Genomic DNA, 25,888 nt, shown 5'->3' with positions numbered 1-25,888 from the left:
TGACTGGAATAATCAGGCTGATGGTCGTGGTGGCAATGATGATTATGATGATGAAGAAGATGAACATTCATTGAGCACTCAGTATGTCAGATAATGTGCTCAGGGATTTACATAGATAATTTAATCATTCCAACTCATAGCAGAGGAGTTCTACATTGTGGATAATAGTGGAAGCAAAACTTCAAATTGCTCCATTACTTTCCAGCTATTGGCCGTGGGCAAGTGGTTTAACTTGGATAACAATGAGTTTTCTAATCTATAAATGGAGGTAATGATAGGACTTATATTAGACAGTTGTTATCATAATTATATGAGATGTTTGTAAGGTGCTCAGCCATCACACTTGGCACATTAACTCAGTAAACATCAATTATTGCAATCATTACCACCACTCCACAACAATTCCTAGTTGTCCAGTGACATTTGCCTGCTTGGGCACCCACCGTCTTGAGTAATTGAACATCCTATTCTTCCTTTAATAATGTATCTATCCCTACAATAAACTCCCCAAGACCTGAAGCAAATGTACTACATCCAAATATCCCACAAATCAGGTTTTCAAAGGATATCATAGAGAAATGCTACAACAGTTATAAGTGATAAAATTCAGAATACAGTGCAGCAAATATGGTGTGAATGGAAATTATGTTAAAATATTTATCACAGAAATAAATTATATATTCATTAAAAATACCAGAAAGTAATATACCAAAATATCATAGTTGCTATTTCTGTCTCTCTGGTTGATAGGCATTTTGTTTTTCACATGCCTTTAATTGCTTTTTGAAGAATTAGTATCATTTAATATAACCAGAAAAAGAAATACTGATGGTATTTGGAAGCAGCAGTGGAGCACGCTGAAAGTCAGTGACCTGCCTAAGGTCATATAACTAGTTTGGGGGCAAAAAGGAACTTGTCCCCTTACTCGGTATAGTTTTCATTACATCACATTGTTATTCTTTACATGTTCCTGCTTAAAAACTATAAAACTGCCATATAATCATAGGCTAGAAAATTAGAGAAGTCATAACTGGGAAAATAAGCATTCAGGTGAATAAGTTAAATTTAAAGGCTGGTCACCTACAATAAAGTCCTAAAGCTCTTTATTTATACCTTACACATACATACTCACAAATGTAAAATTTACAATTTCTATCTGGTAACCATCCCACATATTTTTATGAATTGTCTAGAATTATGTACAATATAAAAAATGATTTTAATCAATTTTAAAGATGAAAACTCAGATAAAAGCCATTAATGCATGATCAGAGAGTTTAACAGATTAAGATTGATTTTAACCAATCAAAAATGAAGAGAAAAAAAAGTCATACTCATATATCAGATAAAATATTACATGGCACCTACCTATAGCTTTACAAAGGAGATTTCCTCTGCATCTAGATCTATTTATACGAAACCACTTACATCTTTGTAGCATAAGACATTTGTTAAATAATTGAAGCTCTCCCTTTGGAAAAATTAGTATTCAGATATTTAATCATGAAAAGAAATGGACCACTAGAATTTCCATAAGTAATCATAGAATGCTCATTGCTATCTTTAAACTGGTCTTCTTTTAGAGCCCTGGCAAAAGCTAAGTGCCCTTGGGAAACCAGGTTTTTAGAGTGATTGAAAAACTGAAAAAATTTGAACAATCCTGATATCTGTTATTGCTTTGACTTTCAAAATAACTTTACCTAATTTTCTTTCTTATGGTCAAGAATTTGTCATAGCTGGGGATTTAAATTGGTCCGCTGGAAATGGTACCAAAGAATTACCCTAACTTCAATAGCTGTGATGCTACAAAGAATCTTAGGTGCAGGGAAGGTAGTGATAGTGCATTTCTCAGGAGATATGTCCAAGAAAGAAAAGTACTGGGAGAATGAGGATTCCCAAAGAAGACACTGTAGAAGATATTTTTCCACATTGAAGCACATTTAATTTGCTCCGTTAGAAGTTATGCAGAAGGGCTATTAGCACAAGTGATCATTATCGGAGTCAGTAAAAAGAGACAAAGAAATGAGGTTTGGTTTTAAAACTGACCACACAGCTTAGAAGTCTGCTGGGGTAAATATACTGTTGGTGAGCTTAATAAAATTTGAGGTGGCACCTCTGGAGTCACCTTTCAACAATAATTGTCATCCTCCTTTTCCTCTCCTTTTAATGAATTTTTATAATTTCCCCCAGATTTTAAAATAACTCATTGTAGAACATACAGATATATGAGGGGAAAATATGAAAAAAAAAAAACCCATAGACATAGTGCAGAAGGCTTTCTTATGTAATGCTTTTGCTAATATTTTGATTCATTTCCATAAATGTAGGTGTATATTTATAATCACAAAGCCATTTGTGCTGTTTTAGATAGTTGAGGTCATACTGAATATATCATTCAGTTTCTTGTTTTTTTCATTTAATCTGTCAAAGCATAGGTCAATTTTTAAAGAATACTTTTTAAAAAAAGATTATTTATTTATTCATGAGAGACAGAGAGAGAGAGGCAGGGACACAGGAAGAGGGAGAAGCAGGCTCCACGCAGGGAGCCTGACGTGGGACTCAATCCCAGGTCTTCAGGACCATGCCGCAGGCTCAAGGCGGCGCTAAACCGCTGAGCCACCAGGGCTGCCCTAAATGAATACTTTTAAAGATCTTTTATCATTTAGTTGGTAATGTCCGAAAGTAATTGAAAAACAAGCCTTTCTTTCATTGAATGAAGCCTATTCAAATAAAATAATTTTCTGGAAACCCAAGAAAGCCCCATTTCAAAATAATTTTCTGACAACATTTCTTCAATAAGATCTTGTAGGAAAAAAATGGTTATGAAGGACTATTAAAATATGATCAAATATAATTAAAGCAGGGTTTTATCTTTTGATTCAACTCAGAAATAATCTGTTGCTTTACCCTTCAATCTTCTGCTTTCCGTAGCTTAGAAGAGGCATGTTTTAGATGGCCCCAAGCATTAAAATCATGTCTTATGCTGCAAAATAAGTTAAAATTTCTTTCCGCAATGCTTAAACCTAATAAGTCTGTTCTATATTTGGAAAACACAAGATAAAGAAAATATTCTTAACAGGAAAAAATACTGAGGGTCAGTATACTTTGAAGCAAGTGTGAGGTCTCTGAATATATAAGATACACACACACACACACCCTCAGTAGGAAATAGATCTCCCTTAGAATTTGAGAGAGGAGGAAACGTTCAAATATTAGGTAAATTGGAGAAGCGCCATGCCACTGTCTCCTTTAGGCAGGAACCTGAAGCTAATTGTGCAAATGGCATAAAGCTGATTTCAGAAAAAAAAAAAAAAAGGAAAGCTCCTGAAACCAGAGGCTTGAAATGTTTTACTGGAGAAAAACCATAGCATTACCTCCTCCTGTGGGATGATAACAATGATTTATGAAGCTGAAGTCATTTCTTGTGATTGCGCTTCGGGGAGATTGGTTTCACATGATCTGCAAAGCCAGGCAATGCAAGGCGAAGAACCGGCCCACATGTTCCACTCAGGCTGGGATCTGCCCTCTTCAAGGGGATTCCAGAGCTCCACGGAGGGGGGGAAAGCTGTTGCTTTCTGCTCCATGAACCACCTTCTCCCCTCTCACAAGCTCATTAGGTGTACACACGGCTCTCTTATTCTCTCTCCTTTTAAAAGTATTGCTAGTCCTGCATTGTAAATGCACAGCAGGATAGTAGCAAAGCCGAGATTAATTCCCCATGGATTTATATGGCTCGTTCTCACCCACGATGACTTGCACCATTTCAAAGGTGCTTATGCTGCTGTTTTTATGGCTGGTCACTAACTTTATTCTGGCATATGGCTGTTGGCGCCATGACACGGAGTGAACAGTTTATACCTGAATTAAAGTGGATATTTGACAGTTTCTGTCAGAAAGTTCAGAGCAAAGAATCTGTGGGACAAGATTTATTGCATATTTTATAGGGGATACATCTGTTTCTTTGCTAGCTTTGGTCCTTCCCTTAAAAAAATTTAAAGAAGTTTCCTACAGAAGTATAATGACTGACAGGGAAAAAAAAAGAAAGCCAAAGCAGAAGAAAAATATGGCCAAAAGTTGGGTATTTAGAACTTAGTTTTAAAAAACAAACCAAAAAAAAATAAACAAAATACACTTCTCATTCTGAAGAGGAAAAATGACTCAAGAGTCACGAATAAAAGCTCAGTGAAACAATGCGGTTATCATTGGCAATTATTTTATGGCTGGCTTAATGCCACTCATATAATAAAGCTAAAAATTTAAGTGCATAACCTACCATTTTCTGCAGACCTGAAACAGGACTGGAAAGAATAATCTGCCTTTGATGTACTTTTTAAGATTTCACCATCCCAAATGGTGAGGTAAGTAAGCCCAACCACATCAGCATTAAACAGAAAAAAATTATAGATATTTAGACATTTAAAATCGATATGCCTCAAGATAAACACAGAAAATTTCCAACCCAAATCCATCAAGACAATGTGAAGGGTGCTTATAAACATCTCCATCTAAAAATTTCTTGTCCTGTAGCACATGAGCACCATCGTGGAGATTCATAATTACTTGGGCTCAACCTGGAACCTGAATGACAGATAAGACAAGCTATTTTTTTTTTTTTTTTTTTTTTTTTTGGTGACAGCTATGGGAGAGCCTTTGATTCTGAATATTGCAAAACTGAAAATAAAACATTTACTCTTAAAGAGTTTTAATTACTTTAGGTTATAGGCATTCTTTTTGTAAAACTATTAAGAATTACAGGTAAAGCTCCTTTGTTGGTGGCCTTCTGCACCCCATCCTCATCCTCCCCCAAGACCCAACGACTGTTACTGGTTTGAAGTATGTCCTTCCAGAACTTCTCCCAAGTGTCCCTGTGCAAATGTGCAAGGTTTTTCTAAGTCAGACATGTGGAAGTACACTTGCTTGCTCATCAAGGATGTAAAGCTTTAATTTTAGTCAAGATTATCAAGTAATCCTCCATGGTGAGAGTAACATTTTATATTCTTCACAGCCAATAACCGATAAGACCGAACTATAATTTTTGCTAATCACATAGATTTTGGTACAAATCTCTACTGCCTACAGTGCAGATATCTTTCTATGGTTTTGCTTATCTTTTGACTTAGTTTACAATATCTTTCATTCACAAATTTAATCTTCATATATAGACATATGCATACATATATATTTTTTCTCTTTTGCCTTTTGTCTTTTTATATGTAGGTCATTAATCATTTGGCATTGTGTGGGGTAGAACACTTTTTTGGGGGGAATGGATCAGCACTATTCAAATAGCATTGATGTCCTAAAAGATAATCAGAGTATGCAAATAATGGCAGTTTTACCTTGTCCTCTGTCACATTTTTTTTAAAAGATTTATTTATTTATCATGACCTGAGCGAAAGGCAAATACTCAACCACTGAGCCACCCAGGCACCCTGGCTTAGAATATTTTCAATAAACCCCTCTTTGTAGCTTAATATAGCAGGGTCAATTTCCATTGTTTACCATTAAAAAAAAAACCCGGGATCCCTGGGTGGCGCAGCGGTTTGGCGCCTGCCTTTGGCCCAGGGCGCGATCCTGGAGACCCAGGATCGAATCCCACGTCAGGCTCCCGGTGCATGGAGCCTGCTTCTCCCTCTGCCTGTGTCTCTGCCTCTCTCTCTCTCTCTCTCTGTGACTATCATAAATAAATAAAATTAAAAAAAAAAAAAAACCCAATTGATACTTTCAGGTATAACAGCAATTCCTGAATTAGAAATTAAAATTAAATTTAGTGCTTGCAAGAGGCACTACAGTATTATGGCTACACATTGTCAGTAGCAAATCTGCACATATAGGCCAGCATTCCACTGTCTTCAGCTTCTAGATTGTGTGGCTCTGTCACATTTAAAACATGTTATTTCTTTTCCCTTCATGCTGCCTTGGCTAGGGCTTTCCATCTCTCGGTAAAGTTGACCCATTCCTGCTTATTGTGAGTACAGATGTATTTGGATATATTTCCATCATATTTATTTTTTCACTTTTATTCACCAGGTTTTCTAGCTCTTTCCTGTTCCCCCTTTCCTGACTTTTGTTGGATTCACCAATTGCCTTTGGTCATTTTTCTGTACTGGTTTGAAAATGAAAATTCTAACTTTCTCAATGGTGAATACATTTAAGTTTCAACACCCATAACACAAACATCTTCAATTCTAAGAGTATCTAGAGTTAATTATAGCTCTACACTCTTAACTCTGAGCAACATAAGAATGGCTTGCTTCTCCCTTCCTCCTGGTCAAATCTCAGGACCACATTCTATGCCACATTCTGTGTTGCTATCATCTGCAGCTTTACTTCCAGATTACCAAAAAGAATTTATGACTAATATTTATGCATCATTTTATGAATGTATTTATTCATCACGCATTTTGCCACTCCACTTCCTCCTGGATTCATTTTCTCATTGAAGGAGTACAACCTCAAGAGAGGATTTATGAGTAATCAACTTCCTAGGCTCAAAAGAATTTACTTTTCCCTTTTATTTTCATGATGGTTTGGCTAAATGTAGAATTCCAGCTTGAAAAATATTTTTCTTCAGAATTTTCCATTTCATGCTCCATTGTTTTCTTACACCCAGTGTTGTTGCTGAGAAATTTGTTACATCGCTCTCAGAATTTTTCCAAATCCTTCTTTCTCAAATTTGATAATAAAGAGTTAAGAGTATGTACACATGTACATTTATCATTTGGTGCTTGAGGAGCTCTTTCAATAAAATATGCAATGTCTTTCTCTTCATTTCTAGGAAGTCATCTTATATGGTTTAAGTATTTCTTCCTCTCTTGTACTAAATAGATGTTGGATTAAATAGATTGAATTTCTAAACCACTTTTTATATCTTCTCATTTCTCCATGCTTTCCATATATTTCTCTCTTTATACTATATTCTAGAAGATTCCCTTGATCTATCTTTGAATTCACTACTTTGTCTCAGTGATGTCTATTTTACTACTCTGTGTAATTACTGATTTTTTAAAGAAAAATTTATCAACCAAAATTTTCATTTCTATGTTTTCTCCTGGATCCTTTCATATGGAGTGGTGGGTGGCCTGTGGTAATTATCTGAGATTATAAAACATATTTTCTGAAGACTTGCTCTGCCTACAAGTGTATTTTCTCAAGTGTAAGCTCTGCTTGTTGAGTTTGTCAACTTTCCTCAATTATGGATCCCAGATAGTAAGCCAGTCTTTGTAGTTGAATCTCACCATTAGGTACGCAAGTGGGATATTATTCTAGTTGTTTGGGGAAACATAGAGGAGGGTCAGAATATTTCATGAGGCAGGGTACTCCGTCATATCCCAAGACAGCATTAGCTACCCAAGAAGCTTCTGGGGCCTCTCCCACCCAGAAGCCCCTTTCATGGCCCTGTCTTAGAAACAGATACTTTTCTATTATAGTTGTAAACTCCAGGGTGTGGTCATAGGTGCTGCCTCTGCAAAATTAGACTCCCCCAAGTGTTGTAATTCTAAAGAGCTGCTTAAATTTCAAAATTCAAAGTTTTGCATTTCTCTCCCCACAGATTTATGATGATAAGATAGATCATGCAGGTTTTCCTAGATTTTAAAACCAAACACAAAACCTAAGTAGCAATCTCACTATTACTATCACAAAGTAATGATGTGGGGATATAAAAAAATTCGTATTAACCACTTGAACATGAAGATCTATTTTAAAGCAGCTATGTGGAAACAAAGCCACCCAGATGGCACACAGAAGTCTAGCCATAAAGATGGTACAGAATGTTTTACAGGTAACTTTCACATTTTCAGAGTTTTATTCACAGATCGGGCTTCTCTGAACTTACAAGAGAGAGGCACAGTGCCTGGAACATGCTACTGCAAAAATAGTGGAAGGCCATGTTAGAGCTGTGTGCCCCTGCTAGAAGCCATGTGCTATGGTTTTTATAGTTCTATAAAATGGCATCTGTGAATAAATAAGATTTTATTTAAGTGCTAGAAGCCACACACAGTTGGAGAACAAGGGCTTGGGGATGGCAACACATGCCATCACCAGCAGATACCATATTGCAGTCATGGGGAGGGCTGGGTGTAGGAGTATGAGCAGGAGTAAGGAAGAAATTTTTTATTTCCTGTGTCACTTTATTAATGATTATATTAAATAAATGTAAACATAATTTGAGAAGGGACATCTCCCATCTCCTTCATGTCATGAAAGGCAAGTCTACTTGGGCGGGACCTGGAATTCTACAGTGATTTGCAGAGGCTCAGATTCTTACGTAGTTTCATTACTTCCAATGTATCAGACACTACTGATGCATTGGTTACATGTAGGCAATGCTTTACAGTTTTTCACACATTTTCAGAAACGGTGTTTTTATTACTGTTATCATGAAAAACAAAGTACTTATCAGTGGCAAGCCAGGCAATATTGTCCATGTTTGATACTGGTTGATATCTCAAACATCCTCTCGCACTCTGAAGATATTCAGCTCCCTTAGGCTCTTCTCATTTCTGTCTTTATATAATCAGCTAGACACAGGCTACCATTCTTCTGCTGATGAATCTCATGTTTATACTGTCAAACTCCATTCTCAACAACCAGATTTCCATTTCTCTTGGTCTGTGGGACACCATGACATGAAAAACTGTCCAGCAATTCAAATTATCCCTGAGTCCCCCACCATAATACAAACATTTTCCTTCCATAGCCTTTTTTGGTTTGTTTTAAATTTTATTTAAATTCTAGTTAGTTAACATGTAGTGCAATCACGGTTTCGGGAGTAGAATTGAGTGATTCATCACTTACATACGACACTCAGTGCTCATCACAAGTGCCCTCCTTAATGCCCATCACCCATCAAGACTTTCATAATTTCCACAATGCCGCAACATCACCAGTCACTAAGATGATCAAAACCTGGAAATTATTTTTGGTGCCTCCCTTTGCTTCAACGCCAGAGTCAAAGTCATTACCGAATCCCTGTCTTTACTTCCAAAATACACCACATTTTTCTATCTCAATTTCCATCACTCTGGCCCAAAGTGCTATTGTTTTTCACCCGAGTTACTTTAATAACTTATACTTTTGCCCACTTCCATTTATTTTCTACATAGCAATCAGAATGAACTTTTAAAACATAAATGCAGTCTATTACTTCCATTTTACAAACTCTTCTAAGGCTTCCCACTGAATATTGAATGATGTAGAAATCCCTTTTCATGGCTTTTCATCAGTCCCCATGGCACTAGCCCATTCTGGTTTCTCAGTATGCCAAGCTCTCACTCACCTCAGGTCTGTCACCCATTGATATCCTTTTTGCTTGTGGTGTTTTTCTTCCTACATTTCCCACGACTAGATCCTGTCCTGGCTTAAATGTCAGCATGGAACAGTGTCCTTCCCACTCTTTTAAAGCAGTTTTCTTAAAGCTCTGCTCCATACCAAACCTAAACATCCCATAATTTATAATACACAATAATTACAATATAATATACACTGGGCTAGTTATTTGCTTTTTTATTTTTCTTCTTAATTATAAGTTTATCTATTCTGTTTATGACTATATAAACTGCCTGGCACAGAACCTGACACACAATAGGCACTCAACATCAGTTGAATGGATTTTCTCTACTATTCTATGCATGTTAATTGACCTACTGTAGTCACATCTGTTTAGGATTGGCTCTCCAGCCTAGGCTGTGAGATCTTTAAGCCAGGGAACTGTCTCTTGCTTTTGCTTGGCACAATAGCCAACACTTGGGCCTATACATAATGAATGAATGGTTATGATTAGCCACTCAGTAATTTTTTCTCAAATTGTATTAGATCTGACACACAAAATCAACTTGGGAGATGTTATTTAGAGTAAGTAGTCTTGAGAGGTTAAAAAAAAGTAATAATCAGAGGTCAAGGAAAGCATGGATAAGGTCTGCTTGGTTAACAAAACTTGAATGATGGAAACAAGCTTGACATAGTAGTCAGAAATAACTCCAAGAGAGACCCAAGGGAGCTGATTCTCTCTTTGGATATCTAAATCTATCACTGATGTAGCAGTGTGAACTCTGGAAAAGGAGCATCTCTCAGAGTATCCTTTCCCTCATATATCAAATATGTAAAGAGGGCCTGATGTTTGCTTCTTTCACAATAATATTGGAAGAACAAATGAGGTGGTATAATGTCAAATGCCGACTGGAGAAAAGGCACTCTATGAATGGAAAACTCTCTGCAGACCCTGCTTACTGCAGTTTGAGAAGCTATATGCCAATGGCGAAGTTGTTGCACAAGACTGAAGTTGAATTCCTAGGAAAAAATGTTTCCCTGATATTAAGAAAAAGAAAAACAGACCAACAGGGAATGCTCAGAAACTGATAAAAAGAAAATCAGGTGGTAGGAAGATTTAGAGAAAAGAGAGAAAAACAGAATTGAAGGATTCTAGGGAAGGATATGCCAATTTCATAAGAAATAGGGAAGCAGTTAGAGAAACAAGGGTGGTTTCCCTTGACATCCTTCCTAATCCACTGTGGAGTCCGGTCTGAGTTTGGTCCAAGACTGGACTGCTTTGTTCCATGTCTAACTCATGCCCAACACAGGAGTTTATTTTTTTTGTAGGAACCAAGAGAGATCTACCTTATAATAGAATACTAGGTGTTATCTCATAGAATAGTTTCTCTAAAATGTTTCAGGTAGTTTTCAGATAGCAACAAAGTTGTGGAAACACTATTCTGTATGCCCTTCCCAGGTTTCCTTGTGTTGGCTCTTTCCAGAGTTAATCATTCTTATCTCTTTCAACTACCCCTCTGAATAAACAAGTTAGGAAAACACAAACGTCTCCCTATGACCAATGCCCTCACCCTGTCCTGAAACTACATAAAGCTATACGGGAATTAAAAGAGAGACTGAAGGGATGGCATTTCCCTAAGGCTTGTTGCCATATCTCCATTAAGATTCTGGGGTATGTGTTTATTTTTATGACTCTCTTTTGTGAATAGATGGCGTGAGACAGAAGTCCTAATTCCAGGGTTCATTTTACTGTGGCCTATAGTCAGACTTTCCAAGAAGAAATATGGAAAATTATGGTCCAAGCAGCGTTACTGTCCATCGAGGGGCCAAGGAGAATCCTGGACCTCATCCACCCAGCTGCTTAAAGTATCATTTATGAGCAGCAAAACAATTGTTTTGGGGTCTCAGAAGCATTATTTTGAGCTGAGTTTGTGGCATTAAGGCCCAGCTAATTATAATGATCTGATTTTACATCACTTTCACATATGAATGATTGCCACTGCATTATTTAAATGGAAGAAAAGAATGCTTGAGGAATCTTGTCCTTCTAGATGGAAAGCACAATGTGTAAGGAAGTAGAGTTGGTTATAATTCTTGCCCTACTTCATAACAAAGTCATTTCATGTTATTGTCTTGTTTAGCTTTCCAAAGTTCCAATGAAGAAGATATAAAGATTACTAGCTCTTCTTTCTAGTAGAGCTCCAGATAGATGTAACTGGCTTAATGATGGAAAGGAGAAGGCATATTGAATAAAGAAAAATATGGTCTACTCATGCAATGGAAAAATCTGCAGCAATCAAAAGAATTAGATCCATACGTATCAATATGGATAGGTTTCAAAGAGTCTTGAAGTGAAAAACTGGGATGCACAATGGTAAATCTAGTAGGATCCATGCTTTCTATTATACTTTTATTGCCTTCCTAAAGTCTGGATTTCTGATTCTTAATTTGGTAAATTTTGATCACTAAATGCCATCCAAGAGGCATTTCAATTCTCTAAATTAATAGCACTAATAAAAAAGGTGATGCCTTATATATATATTTTTTTAATCATTTAGAATTTTCTTTCCTCACTGGGTTTTTATAACAGTGAACAGAGTTAAGTCTGGCTCTAAGATCTAACAATTTGGAAACTAGCTCTGCATAAATCTACAGAATTCTGCCAAGGATGATCTGAAGAAGCTACCCATCTCTGCTGAGAATGAAAGATAAATATTCATGGTTACAATGGTGTCATGATTCTTAGCTAAAGGAGGGAGTTAGGTGTACCACTTGGTTCATGCTCCATCATCAGCGAACCACAAAATTTTAGTAGTCTAATAAAATGATTGGGGAGAGAAAGCACACTCTCTCTGCAGTCTCTCTGACTACTAGGAATATTGGAACAATAAACACTTTAATAGTTTCAGTGTCTTTTATTTAAACATTTCAGGATTCCTCCCTACGCTACTGTATGGCATTTCCAATGAATAGGGAGACAGAGAAGTAAAATATAGTATTTCTTGGGAGATGACCTAAGGCAAATCTGCTGGCACCTTTATACATGTGCTCCATGTCAAATGCATTGTCACCCCTTAGAGGAAAGGCCCTGGTAGATGACAAGCATGCTAATAATTGCTTTCTTGTAGCAAGAGCTAGCTGGTTGCAAACTCCAGATACAAACTGTAAGAACACAGAAGTAGGACAGGAAAACTCCAGGCAAATTGAAGACAACTTCCTACTCTGCTTCCTCAAGGTCTACTCTAAGTTAACATTGATGTAACTAACTAAATATCTGAGAACAAACATTTTTTATGCAATATCTAGTCTAAGATGAGGCAACAGTCAATGAGACTCATCAAGTCTTCCCACTAAGTTAAAAACAGACACCTGGGCAAAAGTCCAGTCAACCTATGGGTCTTCTGGGTGAGGGACCAAGAAGACTGGATAAGCCACTTTCTACTTTCCAGTTGCTAGTGTTTCCAGCTGGTACAGGTCCCAGGAGAGGGGAGTCTGGAAAAGATTTTCTTTTTGAGGTTTTCTAAGAATAAAAAATTTCTTCCAACTTATACTTTCATCAAAATTAAGGACTGCATACATGGCTGCTGGGATAGAAGGGCAAGAATGAAATCATCAGCCCATGCCTTCCTTTGAGGCCAGTTTCCCAGGATTAGTTCTCTTGCACATGAGCTGAAGGCACATGGATTCCATCACTTTCTAAGATAACTTATTCAGTGTTGTTATGGGCTGGATCTATTGTTTCAGCTTACAAAAGCAGTAAGGATCTTCAGACTCCAGCCAATTCATGGAAATCACCCTTTCATCTGGGTAAAGACTAGGATCCATGAGCGATGAAAATAGTTAACACTCCTCTGGTGCCGGCATATAAAACCAGGTTCTACATCTAGATACAACTCCCCCAGGTCTGAGACCTTGGTGGTAGAAGGAAGAAGAGATTTAGGTCAATATGTCTGTAGAAATGAAGGTGGGGGGGGGGGTCCCACATCTCTTTTATGAGACAAAGAAGAGTCCCACATCTCTTTTATGGGACAAAGTTAAAGGGTACTGAATCCAAATTCTGTACTTATGGAGATACCTTGTGCTGACCAAAGAGAAATAACTAGATAAGGATTACTTTTATCTGCAATTCATTTTAGTGTTTCCTTTCCAATTAGACAAGTGAAGGGAGCTTTTGCATTTTTCTAGGTGACACAGGATGCCACACTCAGATTATCCAAAATTTGGGAGAATCTGGAAGGCTGAAGACTTGGCTCCAAAGTTATTAGACACAGACCATATAATAAATGATAAGGTATACAAAAACCTCATAATCCTTGCATCTGACTCACTACTGGTCATTAGAAAAAGATAGATTAAAAAAAAAAATCACCCTGGCTTTGTGTTCATTGCTGAAAGTAGATGCTCCTGGCTCAGTATCTTCCATTCTGCTTAAGTTTGTTGTTTTCTTCTCCTGATCACATTTTTGACCTTGTTTTTCTGGTTAGATAGGTAGGAGGTATTTTTAGATCTTGTTTTCAAGATCTTCTAAAATTTCACTTTCATCTTTAAAGGCACTCCATTCCATTTATGATTCGAATGAGGAAGAACACCTCTAAATGCTCCCTTCCTTTTTTGGACAAATTCAATCTGTATTTCCTGAGCACCCACAGCATGCTAAGTGCTGGGTTCTATGATGATCAAAATAGACACTTGCTATCTTTTATTAGCTAAGTAATTTCTCAAATATTTAAAAATTTTTAAAATGCTTGAAAAGTGACAGAAGGAAACAATGACAACTGCATTAATAACAACAGAGAGAACATCATTCCCACAGGGGTGTATACGTCTAAGGAAAGTCCTTCTCCAAGGAGTGGCTTCTACCATCTAAATACTCCTCCTTTTGATCCTCTCTATGTATCCCCCCACTCCAGCCCAAGCCACCTGAATCCCACCCTGAATTCTTAACTTATCCTCATTGAAGTCTTTCTTTGACATCAGACAGAACTTGTTTGAGTTCAGTTTCCACATTTGCTAAATGGAAGTAACAAGAGGGCTTTCTCAAGGGTTTTTTTTTTTTAAGATTTTATTTATTTATTCATGAAAGAAAGACAGAGAGAAAGGCAGAGACAAAGGCAGAGGGAGAAGCAGGCTCCTTGAGGGAAGCCTGATACAGGACTTGATCCCAGGACCCCGGTATCATGACCTGAGCCAAAGGCAGATGCTCAACCACTGAGCCACCCAGGTGCCCCTCCTCAAGGGCTTTTTAAATGAGAACTGAATGAGACTATGCTTAACCTCAGGCTCAGAGTGTTAAATAAATGCTACCTAATACTATTTTTATTATTCTTAATAATAAATCATAAATATAGAAGCTTGGGAAGTCCTATACAGGAAGTGGGACCTGAGGACAGTTTTGAGGGTGTGTGTGTTACCTTGGCTAGAAAAAGGAAAGTAGAGCTAGGACCCCAGGCTCATGCTGAAACTTCTACTTCGTCAATGTGAGCAAGAGCCTAGGCAGGGCTGGGGAGGGGGGAAGAGTGGCAGGTGATGGGATGGGGGTGTTTGCGTGTTGAGGGGTGTGGCAGGGGTCAGGGAGTCAATAATGGGACTCACTAGACTGGGGAAAAAATCATTAGTGGGAGCAGTAAGCTTGGGCAACTGGAATAAAGACCACGAATATAACCTCTCAGAGAGTGACGCATATAATCCACTCATACAAATAATCCCCCAAGAACGTAGCATTCTTTTTAGGAACTTCTGATTCCCATGAGCGAAGAAGGCGGGGAGGTAGAGAAAGAATGCTTGTTCCTGGTGTCAGTAAATAGAATCTTCTAGCAAGGAAGTACATTGAATATAGTTGCAAGAGAAGTTCAACGCTCTTGAAATGCTCTAGTTGGGAAAAACTAAGCACCAGGGATTTCCATGGCCAATATGAATTTTTGCAACTCTTGAAAAATCATCATTCCTGAGGGAGTTAAGGCTCTGTTGAAAAGCTTTTCTGTTCCATAGGTTAGCAACAGGCTACCAATACAGAGTTCTGGAGACTACTTAGGATTTAAAACACAAACTCAGCTTTTGCATGTTTTTAAAACATCCCTTTAACTATGGGTTGTCTAAAAATAGCTATGCCCCAAAGAGTTTATTTCCAACATTTGACATGATTGCATTTTGCAGCCATTTGTTATATAAATAATGGTAGCAGACAAGAAATATGAAAAAACATTGCCCCTTCTCAAAGCCCAATGGATTTAATGCTTTTGTTAACTCTGGATTCCAAATCTGAGGGTTGTTTGCGGTGTGTAAAATAAAATACTCTATGCCTGCCTCAGCTTTTCTTCTGATGTAGCAGCAATTTGCAAAGGAACTATTGTTCTTCTAAGGCTCCCCTGACTTTTCTTCACTGACAACTATACATCGAGGTGGAGAGGAGTTTCAGTGTGGTGGCTGCTGAGATATTGTGAAGATTTTCAGAGCAAAGGGAATTGCTTTTTGAGATGATGACTCAAGCAGTGTTTCAAACTGCTGGTTTATTCAAGGCTTGACAATATGTAGGGCATTTTCTGGGGCTCTTATTTCTTCATCTCTCAGCTCTGATCCAGGATTATCTGAATAGAGTCCACTGTGTGTGTGTGTGTGTGTGTGTGTGTGTGTGTGTGTGTGTGTGTGTGTGTGTAAGGCAGGAGATAGGACAATTTCTTATGCTTAGAGTGGTCAACAAGGGAAAAGCAAGGGCTGGACTGTTTTGCCTTAATTCTGTTTTTCTTCTAGAACATTATCTTCCCCTTCTCCATTTTACTATCCCTCCTCCCTCCTCTCCCCTACCCCCCATCATATATTGAATGTTTATTGTATGCTATCTTTCTAACTTCCTCATCTCTAATGGTCGTACTTTAAGATGTGGTTCTTCTAATGGCTACTGCCTCTTCTAAAGCAATCCCACTCTGTAATTCTTCACTTAGAGTCTAAGTAGGAAAGACATAGTGAAGGGAAAGAAAAGGATTTTGGTCCTGAGTTAGTGAAGCTGATGGGGAGCTAAGGCTTGGGTTATGGGAATAGCTTTTGAAACAATGGTTGTTTTGTAAGGGTCTTAACTGGAGAAGTAGGATGTATGCCATACTGGTGAGGGAGAAGACCCACAGAAAGCCAGTCTTTAAAGCCAAGGGCAGAGGAAGTGAGCCTTCTGACCAAGCTCATCCAATAGGCCCAAAATTAGCCCACAGAAGCGATGGAGCAATAGCCTAGGGAATGGTTTGCCAGCCATATCACTGACTCTAAAGTGTAATGGACTTGGCAACGTGCTGAACTGACTGCCCCAACCCCTTAAACTCCTAGCGAGTAATCTTAGATTTTAATTTTAATCTTTAATGACCTAACTCGAGTTCAAGATCAACCTCTGATATCCATAGGGATAAGGACTGTGGGCATCTCATTTAATTAAATAGTGGATTTTCTTATCCCATTCTTACTTTGTCAGACTCCTTCATAAGCTCAAATTTTATACTAAGAGGCAGATACCTTTCACTCCATTGAGGGATTTTGAGAGTGATAGCCCCCTATAATCTCTACTCTGACCTTTCTCATTTTTTCCTGGTTCTTGGAAATTCCTGAGATTTATTTCCACCCCATTTAGTTCTATTTGAGACCAGGCTCAACATGTCTGTCTTTCCAGATTCTGCTGAAAACCAAATCAAACCCTTGAATGGTAAACTGCTCTTAAAAAAAAAAAAAAAAGAAAAAAAAAAGATTTTATTTATTTATTTGGGGGGGTCACTAGGGGGTGAGGGGCAGAGAAGGAAGGAGAGGGATAAGCAGACTGCACACTGAGCACGGACCCCAATGCAGGGTTCCATTTTACAATCCTGAAATCATGAAGTGAGCTGAAATCAAGAATCGGCCACTTAACCCACTGAGCCACTCAGGTGCCCCTGAACTGCTCTTCTTAAGCTTCTTGTTCCCTCAGAAAAATTAGAAAAATTATATTTGTACCATGTCAACACGGTCTTGAGCCTAGCTCAGGATCCCTTGTTCCCTGACCAACAAGCTGATGAGACTGCCCAGCTCATTTGAGTCAATCTCCTCCTCTCACACAGCTTCTGGAATTGGGCTTTGGTAGTGGCAAACTGAGGAACTGAAACTTTAATCATAGACAGATATGTTTCTCACTCTATGTTAACTCGGTTTAAGGTCCCTTGCCCTTTCTTTTTAGGCTGCCTCAAAGAGAAAAAAAAATGGAGACACAAAACACAAACAAAGATAGAAGCCAAAGGCCCAAGAAAGACTCTTATACCCCAAACAAAGAAACCAAATGGCCATTGCCGAGGCTCCACTTGGCTGGTTGCTCCTCTACCCCAAATGTGGCTGAAACTCACCTCCCTGCTGGCCTCTCTCGTTTCCACTGTTATTACAAATTTCAGCCATTTTCTTCCCTCCAAGAAAAGACAGCATTATGAAAAGTGAGCAGATAAAGGTAATCTAGGTATTACTTTTCTCTGAACACTCTTTCATCTTTTTCTTATTCCCGTTCATCCTGAAAATGGAACCATTCTTCAAAGGGGAGCCCTTTGCCAATTCTGATGACCTTGGTTAATTCTAGAGCAGGTGCTCCACAGTCATTGCATAGAAGGCAGAGGCTTTCCTTCATCCAAGCCCTTCACAATGCTAACATCTTCATACCAAAACTTGGCACTGTGGCTTCGGGGCGTTCTCAGAGGGATGGCAATACCTTCGTTACAGTTTGTGAATTTGAATTATGTAGGGCTGGTTTGGAAGCAGAGTGCCATCTGGGAGTACAGTCCCTCTCTTCCTAAAAGTCCTTAGCTGCTGGAGAACCCAAGAGGATGGGCTGGAGGAGAGGGCAGAGGGAAGAAGGCAGGCATGTCACCCAGCCTGCCAGGGCTGCACGTCTGGTCCTGACCATATACTCACAGATATTCCCATATAAGGGATAGCAAATCAATCAGACATAATAAATGTGGACCGACTTTAAATATAAGGCATCCCCTATTTTAGTCAATTTTTTTCTAAATATTTTCCTTAAAAAATGAACCTAGAGTTATTTTCCTATTCCAAACTAGAATATCATTTGCCTTCCCAGCCCAGACCACCCACCAAGTTTCTACCACTGGAAGATGGAAAGCACTAGATATGCTGTGAGGAAGCCTGCTCTATCCTCCCAATTTCCAAACCAAAGACACTTGCAGATGCAGACATATTTTTCCCCCCATGGTCTAAGTTGCAACTTTAAACAGCTTGGCAGCTTTTTCATCCTGGACTGCGATTTCCATTATGTGAGGATTCACAAGGGTTTTGTTTTCAAGTAGAGGTCATGGGTTATTCCATGGGCGTCCTCTCTCAACCCCCTTGAATCGATAACCTTCCCTCCCTGAGTGTGACCCTGATGCTTGCATAAGCTTGGGACACAGACAAGGAGTCATCCCAGGAAATGTCTGTCTGATGCACAGGTGGAGGGGGTTTAGGGAAGATGGGATACCTTGTGAACTGATGAAGAAAAAAACCAACAGAGCTTTTCATGTGCCACCCTGCTTGCTGCTCCTCATTTTACTTTGATTTAGGAGTGTAGTAATTAGTAATGTTCACATCCCTGCTTCATTGGTTCATATTTATTGTAATTTATGGCAATGATAATTCATATTCTTTTTAAAGATTTTATTTATTTATTTATTTATTTATTTATTATTCATTCATTCATTCATTCATTCATTCACGAGAGACACACAGAGAGAGGCAGAGACACAGGCAGAAGGAGAAGCAGGCTCTCTGCAGGGAGCCCAATGTGGGACTCGATCCCAGGATCCTGGGATCATGCCCTGAGCCAAAGGCAGATGCTCAACCACTGGGACACCCAGGCGTCCCATGGTAATTCATATTCACTCAACTTTACTTTAGTGACTTCTTCTCATTCCTTTGGTTTCAATATTGCATATAAATGCCCCAATGCTCTCTCCCCAGAGCCAATCCCTTCATATTTTCTACCTAAACTGGATATATTTCACAAACTCTGCACTTAATGAATGCCAAACTGTGCCCCTCACTTGGTGAAGATAACACACTCATTGTTTGAGTCTGTGTCTTGCTCAGTTTCTTCATCCTACACTTAATTGAGAAGAAAGTCTCAGGCTTTTATGCACCTCAGAAATCCTGACAATGAGGGCCAAAGGGCTTCCCTTAAGCAACATGAGGAAAATAAGAACTGTGTGGGCCCTGTTGTGACAGGGCGTTTTAGGGGCTAGGTGAGTAATGACAGGGTATAGCTGGTGTCCATGGGCTATGTTCCAGAACATTCCTTGCTTTTCCAATCCTTCTCCTAAGCCCCTCCTAATTGTGCACTCACCTAATGGAATCAAAATGGTAGCTCTGTTTTTCCAGGCTTGGTGATAGTGTAACAGTAGTCAAATGCTTTATCATTGTAAAAAGTATGTGTTGAGATGGGCAAACTTGGGTCTGAGATCCAGATACCTGGTAAATGAAGGTACAACAGGCATGGCTATGACTATTAAAGAAAGATGTGATTTGGACACCACCTCTTGGAGCCACTTGCAGTACTGCCCTGTGGCAAGTTTGTCACTCCATGGTTACTTTTGATCGCTGGATTCCATTTTCTTCATGCATGGTTTGGCTTTTGTTGCCTTTTGATACTCAGCCTCTCCAGCCTCTTTACATAAGAGTTAATATCATCTCCTTGGAACTTTCTTCCCTTAGCTGGAGTGCTGTGTACTCTCAGGGCTTCTCCTATTTCTTCCAATTATTTTTTTCCCTCTGTCTATCTCTATGGCATATTACTGCCCAACACCATCCCTGCCCCGCCCAATTCTCTCCATCACTTGCTTTTTCCTCTACGTTCTTTCCATTTTTCAATTTCTTTACAGTTTCACCAATCGCTGCTTTGTGGCAACCTCCCAGCTATGAGTGCTAGACTCAAATAGCCATCCTTCTGCTGGACACATCATTCAGGTGTACACCCTGCATGTTCTACGGTGAAGTCTAGGTCTTCAGTACATGTTCATCTTGCATGTTTACTTCCTGTAGGGGCACTCCATTCTTTTCATCACTTAAGCTGTGAGTCTCACCATCCTAAATTTTCACTCTCCCACTTCCAGTAATTCAGATTTATCCACCAACAATATTCAGTGTGCATCCATTATGTGCTGGGCCACAGGGATAGAGAAGTGAACACAACTTAAATGGTCTCTGGCTTCACAGAGCTTATATTCTATCAGCTGCTTAAATTCTGGAGACCTGGCCTAGGTAATGTCATCCATATTTAACTTGTATCTTTTCCCATAAAATGCCCCCTAGTTCAGATCCTTATCGCTTTTCCCTTTTGTTATTGCATGGCTTCGTAAATGGTCACCTCTAGTCACTGTCCCTCTGTCTCCAGTTCACTGTATATATTGCAGCCAGTATCACCTTTTTATTTCACAGCTCTTATCACATCACTTTCATGCTCAAATTCTCAACCCAGTATGAAATGGAGCACTCAGGCGGCATTTACAGGGGATAGAACTTTGGTGGATGGAAGACTCCTGATCAATCCAGGTACAGCCTATCATTTTTAAATGTTTAGTCTTTGGAAGTATATCTGTATGATTACCAATCATCTCTGCCAACTGATTCAGTCTCCACTGTCTCTCTATATCTCCATCTGGCTCATACTCTCCCCAAAGTGATTTTGTAGGATCACCTCCCACTTCTATCAGCACCCTCTCCTCTCCAACTCCCATTAGTACTTTCTTTGGGTTTAGTACTGGCTGGTCAGAAATCTAACCTACGATAAGACAGGCCTGCCTAGTCAGAGTGGTCAGGAGCATGGTTAGAATTATCTGGCCTAGTTGATCTCTCCTGGGCAACTGGGACATTATATGTATAACATTCAACCTACAATGGATATATTCACTATAACTGTATGTGCTCCATGGAGTCAATTCAATTCCTTTGGAATATTCTTCACATTCCATACATCAATGCTTAGCTCATAACCTACATTCTTTTCCTTACCCCTGAGCTACATGGTGGCTTTTATGCATATCCTTGACAGAACCTCTTCTGTTCATTAATTTAAAAAATATTGGTAGCATGCTTATCTGTAAGCAGTGAGGAGACCAGAACCTCAGACCTCAAGAAATATACTTCTTATGGGAGCAGAGAGAAAGCAATGAATATGTGAAATTTCAAATGGAGATTAAGTGCTATGAAGCTATTATAAAGCAGAGAAATGATAAGAGACAATAGCAGAGACTGAGGAGGTGTTATTTTATCAGGGTGTTCTCTTTGATATTGGAGCACGGCCAGAATGAAGTGAAGGAGCAGGCCATGCAGATATCTGCAGAAAGTGCACTGTGACCAGAGGAAGGGCCAACACACTTCCCACAGCAGAAGTATGCTGGCCCAACTCAGAGATTGGTAGGAAGGCTACAGGTGCCAGAGCTGAGAGGTGTTATTCTGTATGTTGTCAAACTGAACACCAATAAAAAATAAATTTATTATTAAAAAAAAAAGAAAAAGAAAAAGGCAAGGAGTGATAAAAATTGAGAACAGTGAGGTGGTGGGAGTCAGATCACACAGTGCCTTGTCAGTTCAGGAAAGACCTTGAGTCTCATGGTGAATGAAATGGAAAGTCTCTGGAGGGTTTTAAGAAAACGAGTGACCTAATCTTACATTAACTTCCTGCAAGGTTGGAAGAAGGAAGGCCACTTGGAATCTATTACAATAGTCCAGGTAAGAAATGATGATGGCGTAAACCATTGTAGTAGGAGGGGAAGTGGAAAGGGTTTATCAGGTTCTGGTTATATGTTGAAGGAAGAGCTGATGGCCTGGTTGTGCAGTGAGAGATAAAACAGATATAAGTTTCTACAATCTCTGGCCTGAGCATCTTGAAGCAAGGGAGTTCCATTTGCTGGAGAGAAGCACTCATGTGAGGATGATGAGGGCAAAGTGGGTAAATCGAAGTCTGGTTTTGGACCCCAAGTTCAGATCCAGCCAAGTGAAGACATTGAACCAGCAGCTGGATGTACAAATCTGGAATGCAGGGGAGAGGTAGGGGCTAGAGATATAAATCTGGGAGTCATCAGACTATATATAGATGGCTATCTAAAGCTTTGATGGGATCACACCTGGTAAGTGAACAGAGCCAGAAAGGGAGAAATCCATGGGCTGAGTTCTGAAGCCCCTCAAAGTGTAGAAATCAGGAAGGTGAGGAACCAGTATAGAAGACATCATGGGGTATCCGTGAAGCAGAAAGAGGACAAAACAGAAAGCTGGCCTAAGGCAAAGAGAAGGAATCTCCTCAAGGATGGGTTAATCAACTCCACCAAAGGCTGCTGAAAGGTGGGGTGAGATTTGTGTCAAAGCGGTGGGGTCCTTGAGGCTAGAATTCATATCTGATGCGTCATTAGTTCTCAGGGCCTCACATACACCAGATAGACCATAAACACTGAAGAAATGCCTGATAAAGAACAGTTGTGATTGGACGCAGCAAGCATGGTGTACTCCATCAGCAGATGCCTGTCCTGGGGCAAAACAAGGAAGAGATGACCGCTTTTACACATGTTCCACTGAAAGGATCCCTGAGTGCTCTTGCCTCATCTATGGGGCTCGACCTGGAGACACTCCCCATCTGTAGAACTTCAAAGGCTGTTGGAGGTGGAGCGGGAGGGCTGGGGAGGGAATGACTGCACAGAGGAACATGTTGAGGAAGAAGACAGAAACACCAGAGTGGTCGGGATGACGCTGCGTGAACACAGTGATGCAGGAATGAGAGAGAATCTGGAGATTGTGTCACGAGAAATTAAACACATGACAGGGTAGGGAAGCAGAGAGAAAAGAGAAAGCTGCAAGAGAAGGCAGAGAAAAGTGAGGTAAGCGGGAAAAGAAAATTAAAAGCAGAAGGAGACAAAGAAAAAACCTGAGTTGGTGATGCCAGGTCTGGAGAAAGAATACAAGGAACACAATGCTGAGGGATGGTGCTGGGCCTGGCCCGGGGCCCCGGAGACTGGGGTCTGATTTCCACAGGCCTCCGACAAAAGATAAATGGTCCATTCAGGGGAGCCCTCCACAAAGCCTCTGGGTGTCTGAATCCAAGATGAAACACACTGGCCAGGGTGAAAGGCTCAAGTAAACACCGACCACAAGGGCCCTGGGGTGACAAGCAACCTGTCTGTGGGTTTGCCAAGGCCATGGGCAGCCGAGCAGTCCGGGAGGCTGCAGCGTCTCCCTGGTTTGCAGCCTGTGTGTACAACACATGTGGCCATTTCAAGGGGAGAAGGGGGAGAAACCCAACTGCGTTTAACTGGGTGACCTCTCTTGTCAGCATTTGGCTAATTAAGGAAAGATATCACCTACAGATCTCTAGGTCTCGGTCCTATTTCCTGCTCGTTAAGAAATGGTTTAATGAGAAAAAAAGAAATCAAGGAAACAGAATTGAAATTATTTTCTTTTCCCCAAATGCACTGAGTGGCAGTGATTGCTTTGCCAAAAATGCTTGAACAATAGGATCCTGACACGAAGACTGAAATCTAAACAGCATGAAGAAATCTTGAAGGCCAAGCAGGCCCCATTATCTCATGCTTGCACGACTACAGTCCAAAAAATGAGTGATGATTCTCCGTTTGTGCAAGCGGGGTGGTGGGCCAAGGCCCTGACAGAGCCACTAATTGCCCATCTGCTTGTTTACACAGACCAGGGATGGTGGCCGGACAAACAGCTCATTTCCCTTGAAACTGGACCAAACCCGGGGGAGCCTGTCCTATGTGACACAGGAGGAGCTGTCACAGCTCTCCTGGGAACATGATTCCAGATCAAAGCTGGCAACCAGCGAGCTGAACAAAGACAGGTCTGCGTGGCTGGCTCTCCCTAGGTAGTGACAGGTCTGCCACCTGCCCTGTCTCCCCCCACACCGCCACGCTCCCAGGTCAGGTAGTTTTAAGATATTCAGATCCAAGAATCAACCAGAGAGTGTCACCACCAAGTGGACACCAAGGCTTTCACAGGTAGGTTTGATGCCCCCAGTGAGCCTCTCCACCTTTTCAGACCTTGAGGGGCAGGTAGCATGTGTTACGCCACGTAACTGTTTGCCATTGTGGTGTTCTTCTCGTCCCCTCAACTAGCCTGGGAGCCACTTGAGGACAGGAACCAGAAGCCCCTGGATCCCACAGCAGGACAACTTCCTTGTGAAGAGCCATTAGCCAGAAAATGCCTATGCTTGTTAATCATGATTAGCAACTCCTAACATGACATGGTGTTTGTTTTTTTACATCAGAAGACAGGTTTTCTTGAGACAAGAAAACCAAGAAAACCAGACCTCTTGGTTATACCACCAGCTAACTACACAAATTAGTAATGTCTGGCTCCTATCAGACTCCTGGAAAGAAGACGGAGAAGACTGTCTTAAGGACCTATTTCTCCTCAAAATGAGAATGGCCTTAAAAAAATCTAGGGGCACCTGGGTGGCTCAATGGTTGAGCATCTGTCTTCGGCTCAGGGCATGATCCCGGGGATCGAGTCCCACATTCGGCTCCCTGCATGGAGCCTGCTTCTCCCTCTGCCTATGGTCTCTCTGCATCTCTCATGGATAAATAAATAAAATCTTAAAAAAAATCTATCTCTGACTGCTCATACATAGTTGACTGCTAATGTGTAGCAATACGGCCATGAAGTAGGAATTGTCCAGAACTTACCATAGGTATACTGAAGACTATACTTATTAAAATTTTTTATTTATTTTTTAAAAGATTTTTTTAAAGCTAAACTGCTGAGCCACCCAGGCTGCCCACTATATATTTTTTTAAATATTTATTTATTTATTTGAGAGAGAGAGCATGAGCAGGGGGAGGGGGAGGGGACGAGGGAGAAGCAGACTCCCCACTGAGCAGGGAGTCTGCTTCTCCCATGCAGGGCTTGATCCCAGGACCCTGAGATCATGACCTGAGCCAAAGGCAGATGCCTAACCAACTGAGCCACCCAGGTACCCCTGAAGATGGCATACTTAAAAGGAGGGAGGCCTACATTAGTAAGTCAACCCAGCAATTTCAGATTTGGCCCTGTGAGCATTTAGAATACCACATATTAGAAACTTAATAAACTCATGTTGAATATACCTAAGAAGGGACCAATCCTCCCAAAGGGGAGGAGGAATCCAGCCCTGGAATCCCCATTGATGGGTCTGTGGGCCTGAGTTCTGTGAGCCAAGCTCAGCATTCCCACCTTAGTCCCACCATGCACCCATGGCCTCAGCTTTCTGCTTATCACTGCTGTGTCCCAGGCCTTAGTGAGCATCCATGTGGCTCAGACTCTACCGTTGGAGTGGTTGTGTCAGTGGCAGGGCAGAGAAAAGCCAGAAGAAGAAGAGATATCTTTTTTCTGGAAAGGGCTGTGAATAGGTCACCTTTAGGATTCTTGTATTCTCAGAAGGAGCTACGACACTATTTGAATACCTAGCTGGTGATAGCTCTATTTTTCCCAGATCAGTAGTATAAGACTGGGAACATGCGGTATCAGCACACTAAAAATACTGCTAGGGAGATAACAGCATGGTTCAAAATACTACCAAGGAGTTAATCTCCACAGACAACTGCATGCAAGTGACTAAAACCATTCCACGTGACACACAGAGCAGGTTATGTGA

At 40.2% G+C, this 25,888-nt stretch overlaps 1 protein-coding gene across 28 annotated transcripts in view; it reads right to left on the bottom strand.

Moving 5' to 3' along the window:
• The window catches only part of FMN1 (formin 1), a 433,671-nt gene that overhangs the window by 70,873 nt on the left and 336,910 nt on the right, over nucleotides 1-25,888 (bottom strand). Inside the window, exon 17 of one of the 28 annotated variants that reach the window (XM_038579948.1) lies at nucleotides 8,386-8,613. The exons of the other annotated variants lie outside the window; for them this stretch is intronic. Within the exon in view, the coding sequence (XP_038435876.1) occupies nucleotides 8,585-8,613 (29 nt within the window). The 3' untranslated portion in view covers nucleotides 8,386-8,584. Of the gene's footprint in view, nucleotides 1-8,385; nucleotides 8,614-25,888 lie in introns of those variants that run through there. 28 annotated transcript variants of the gene reach the window in all.

This window comes from Canis lupus, chromosome 30 (assembly GCF_011100685.1).
Source record: "Canis lupus familiaris isolate Mischka breed German Shepherd chromosome 30, alternate assembly UU_Cfam_GSD_1.0, whole genome shotgun sequence".
NCBI lineage: Eukaryota > Metazoa > Chordata > Mammalia > Carnivora > Canidae > Canis > Canis lupus.
The sequence above is the reverse complement of the archived record's forward strand: the minus strand, read 5'-3'. Positions and strand labels throughout refer to the sequence as shown.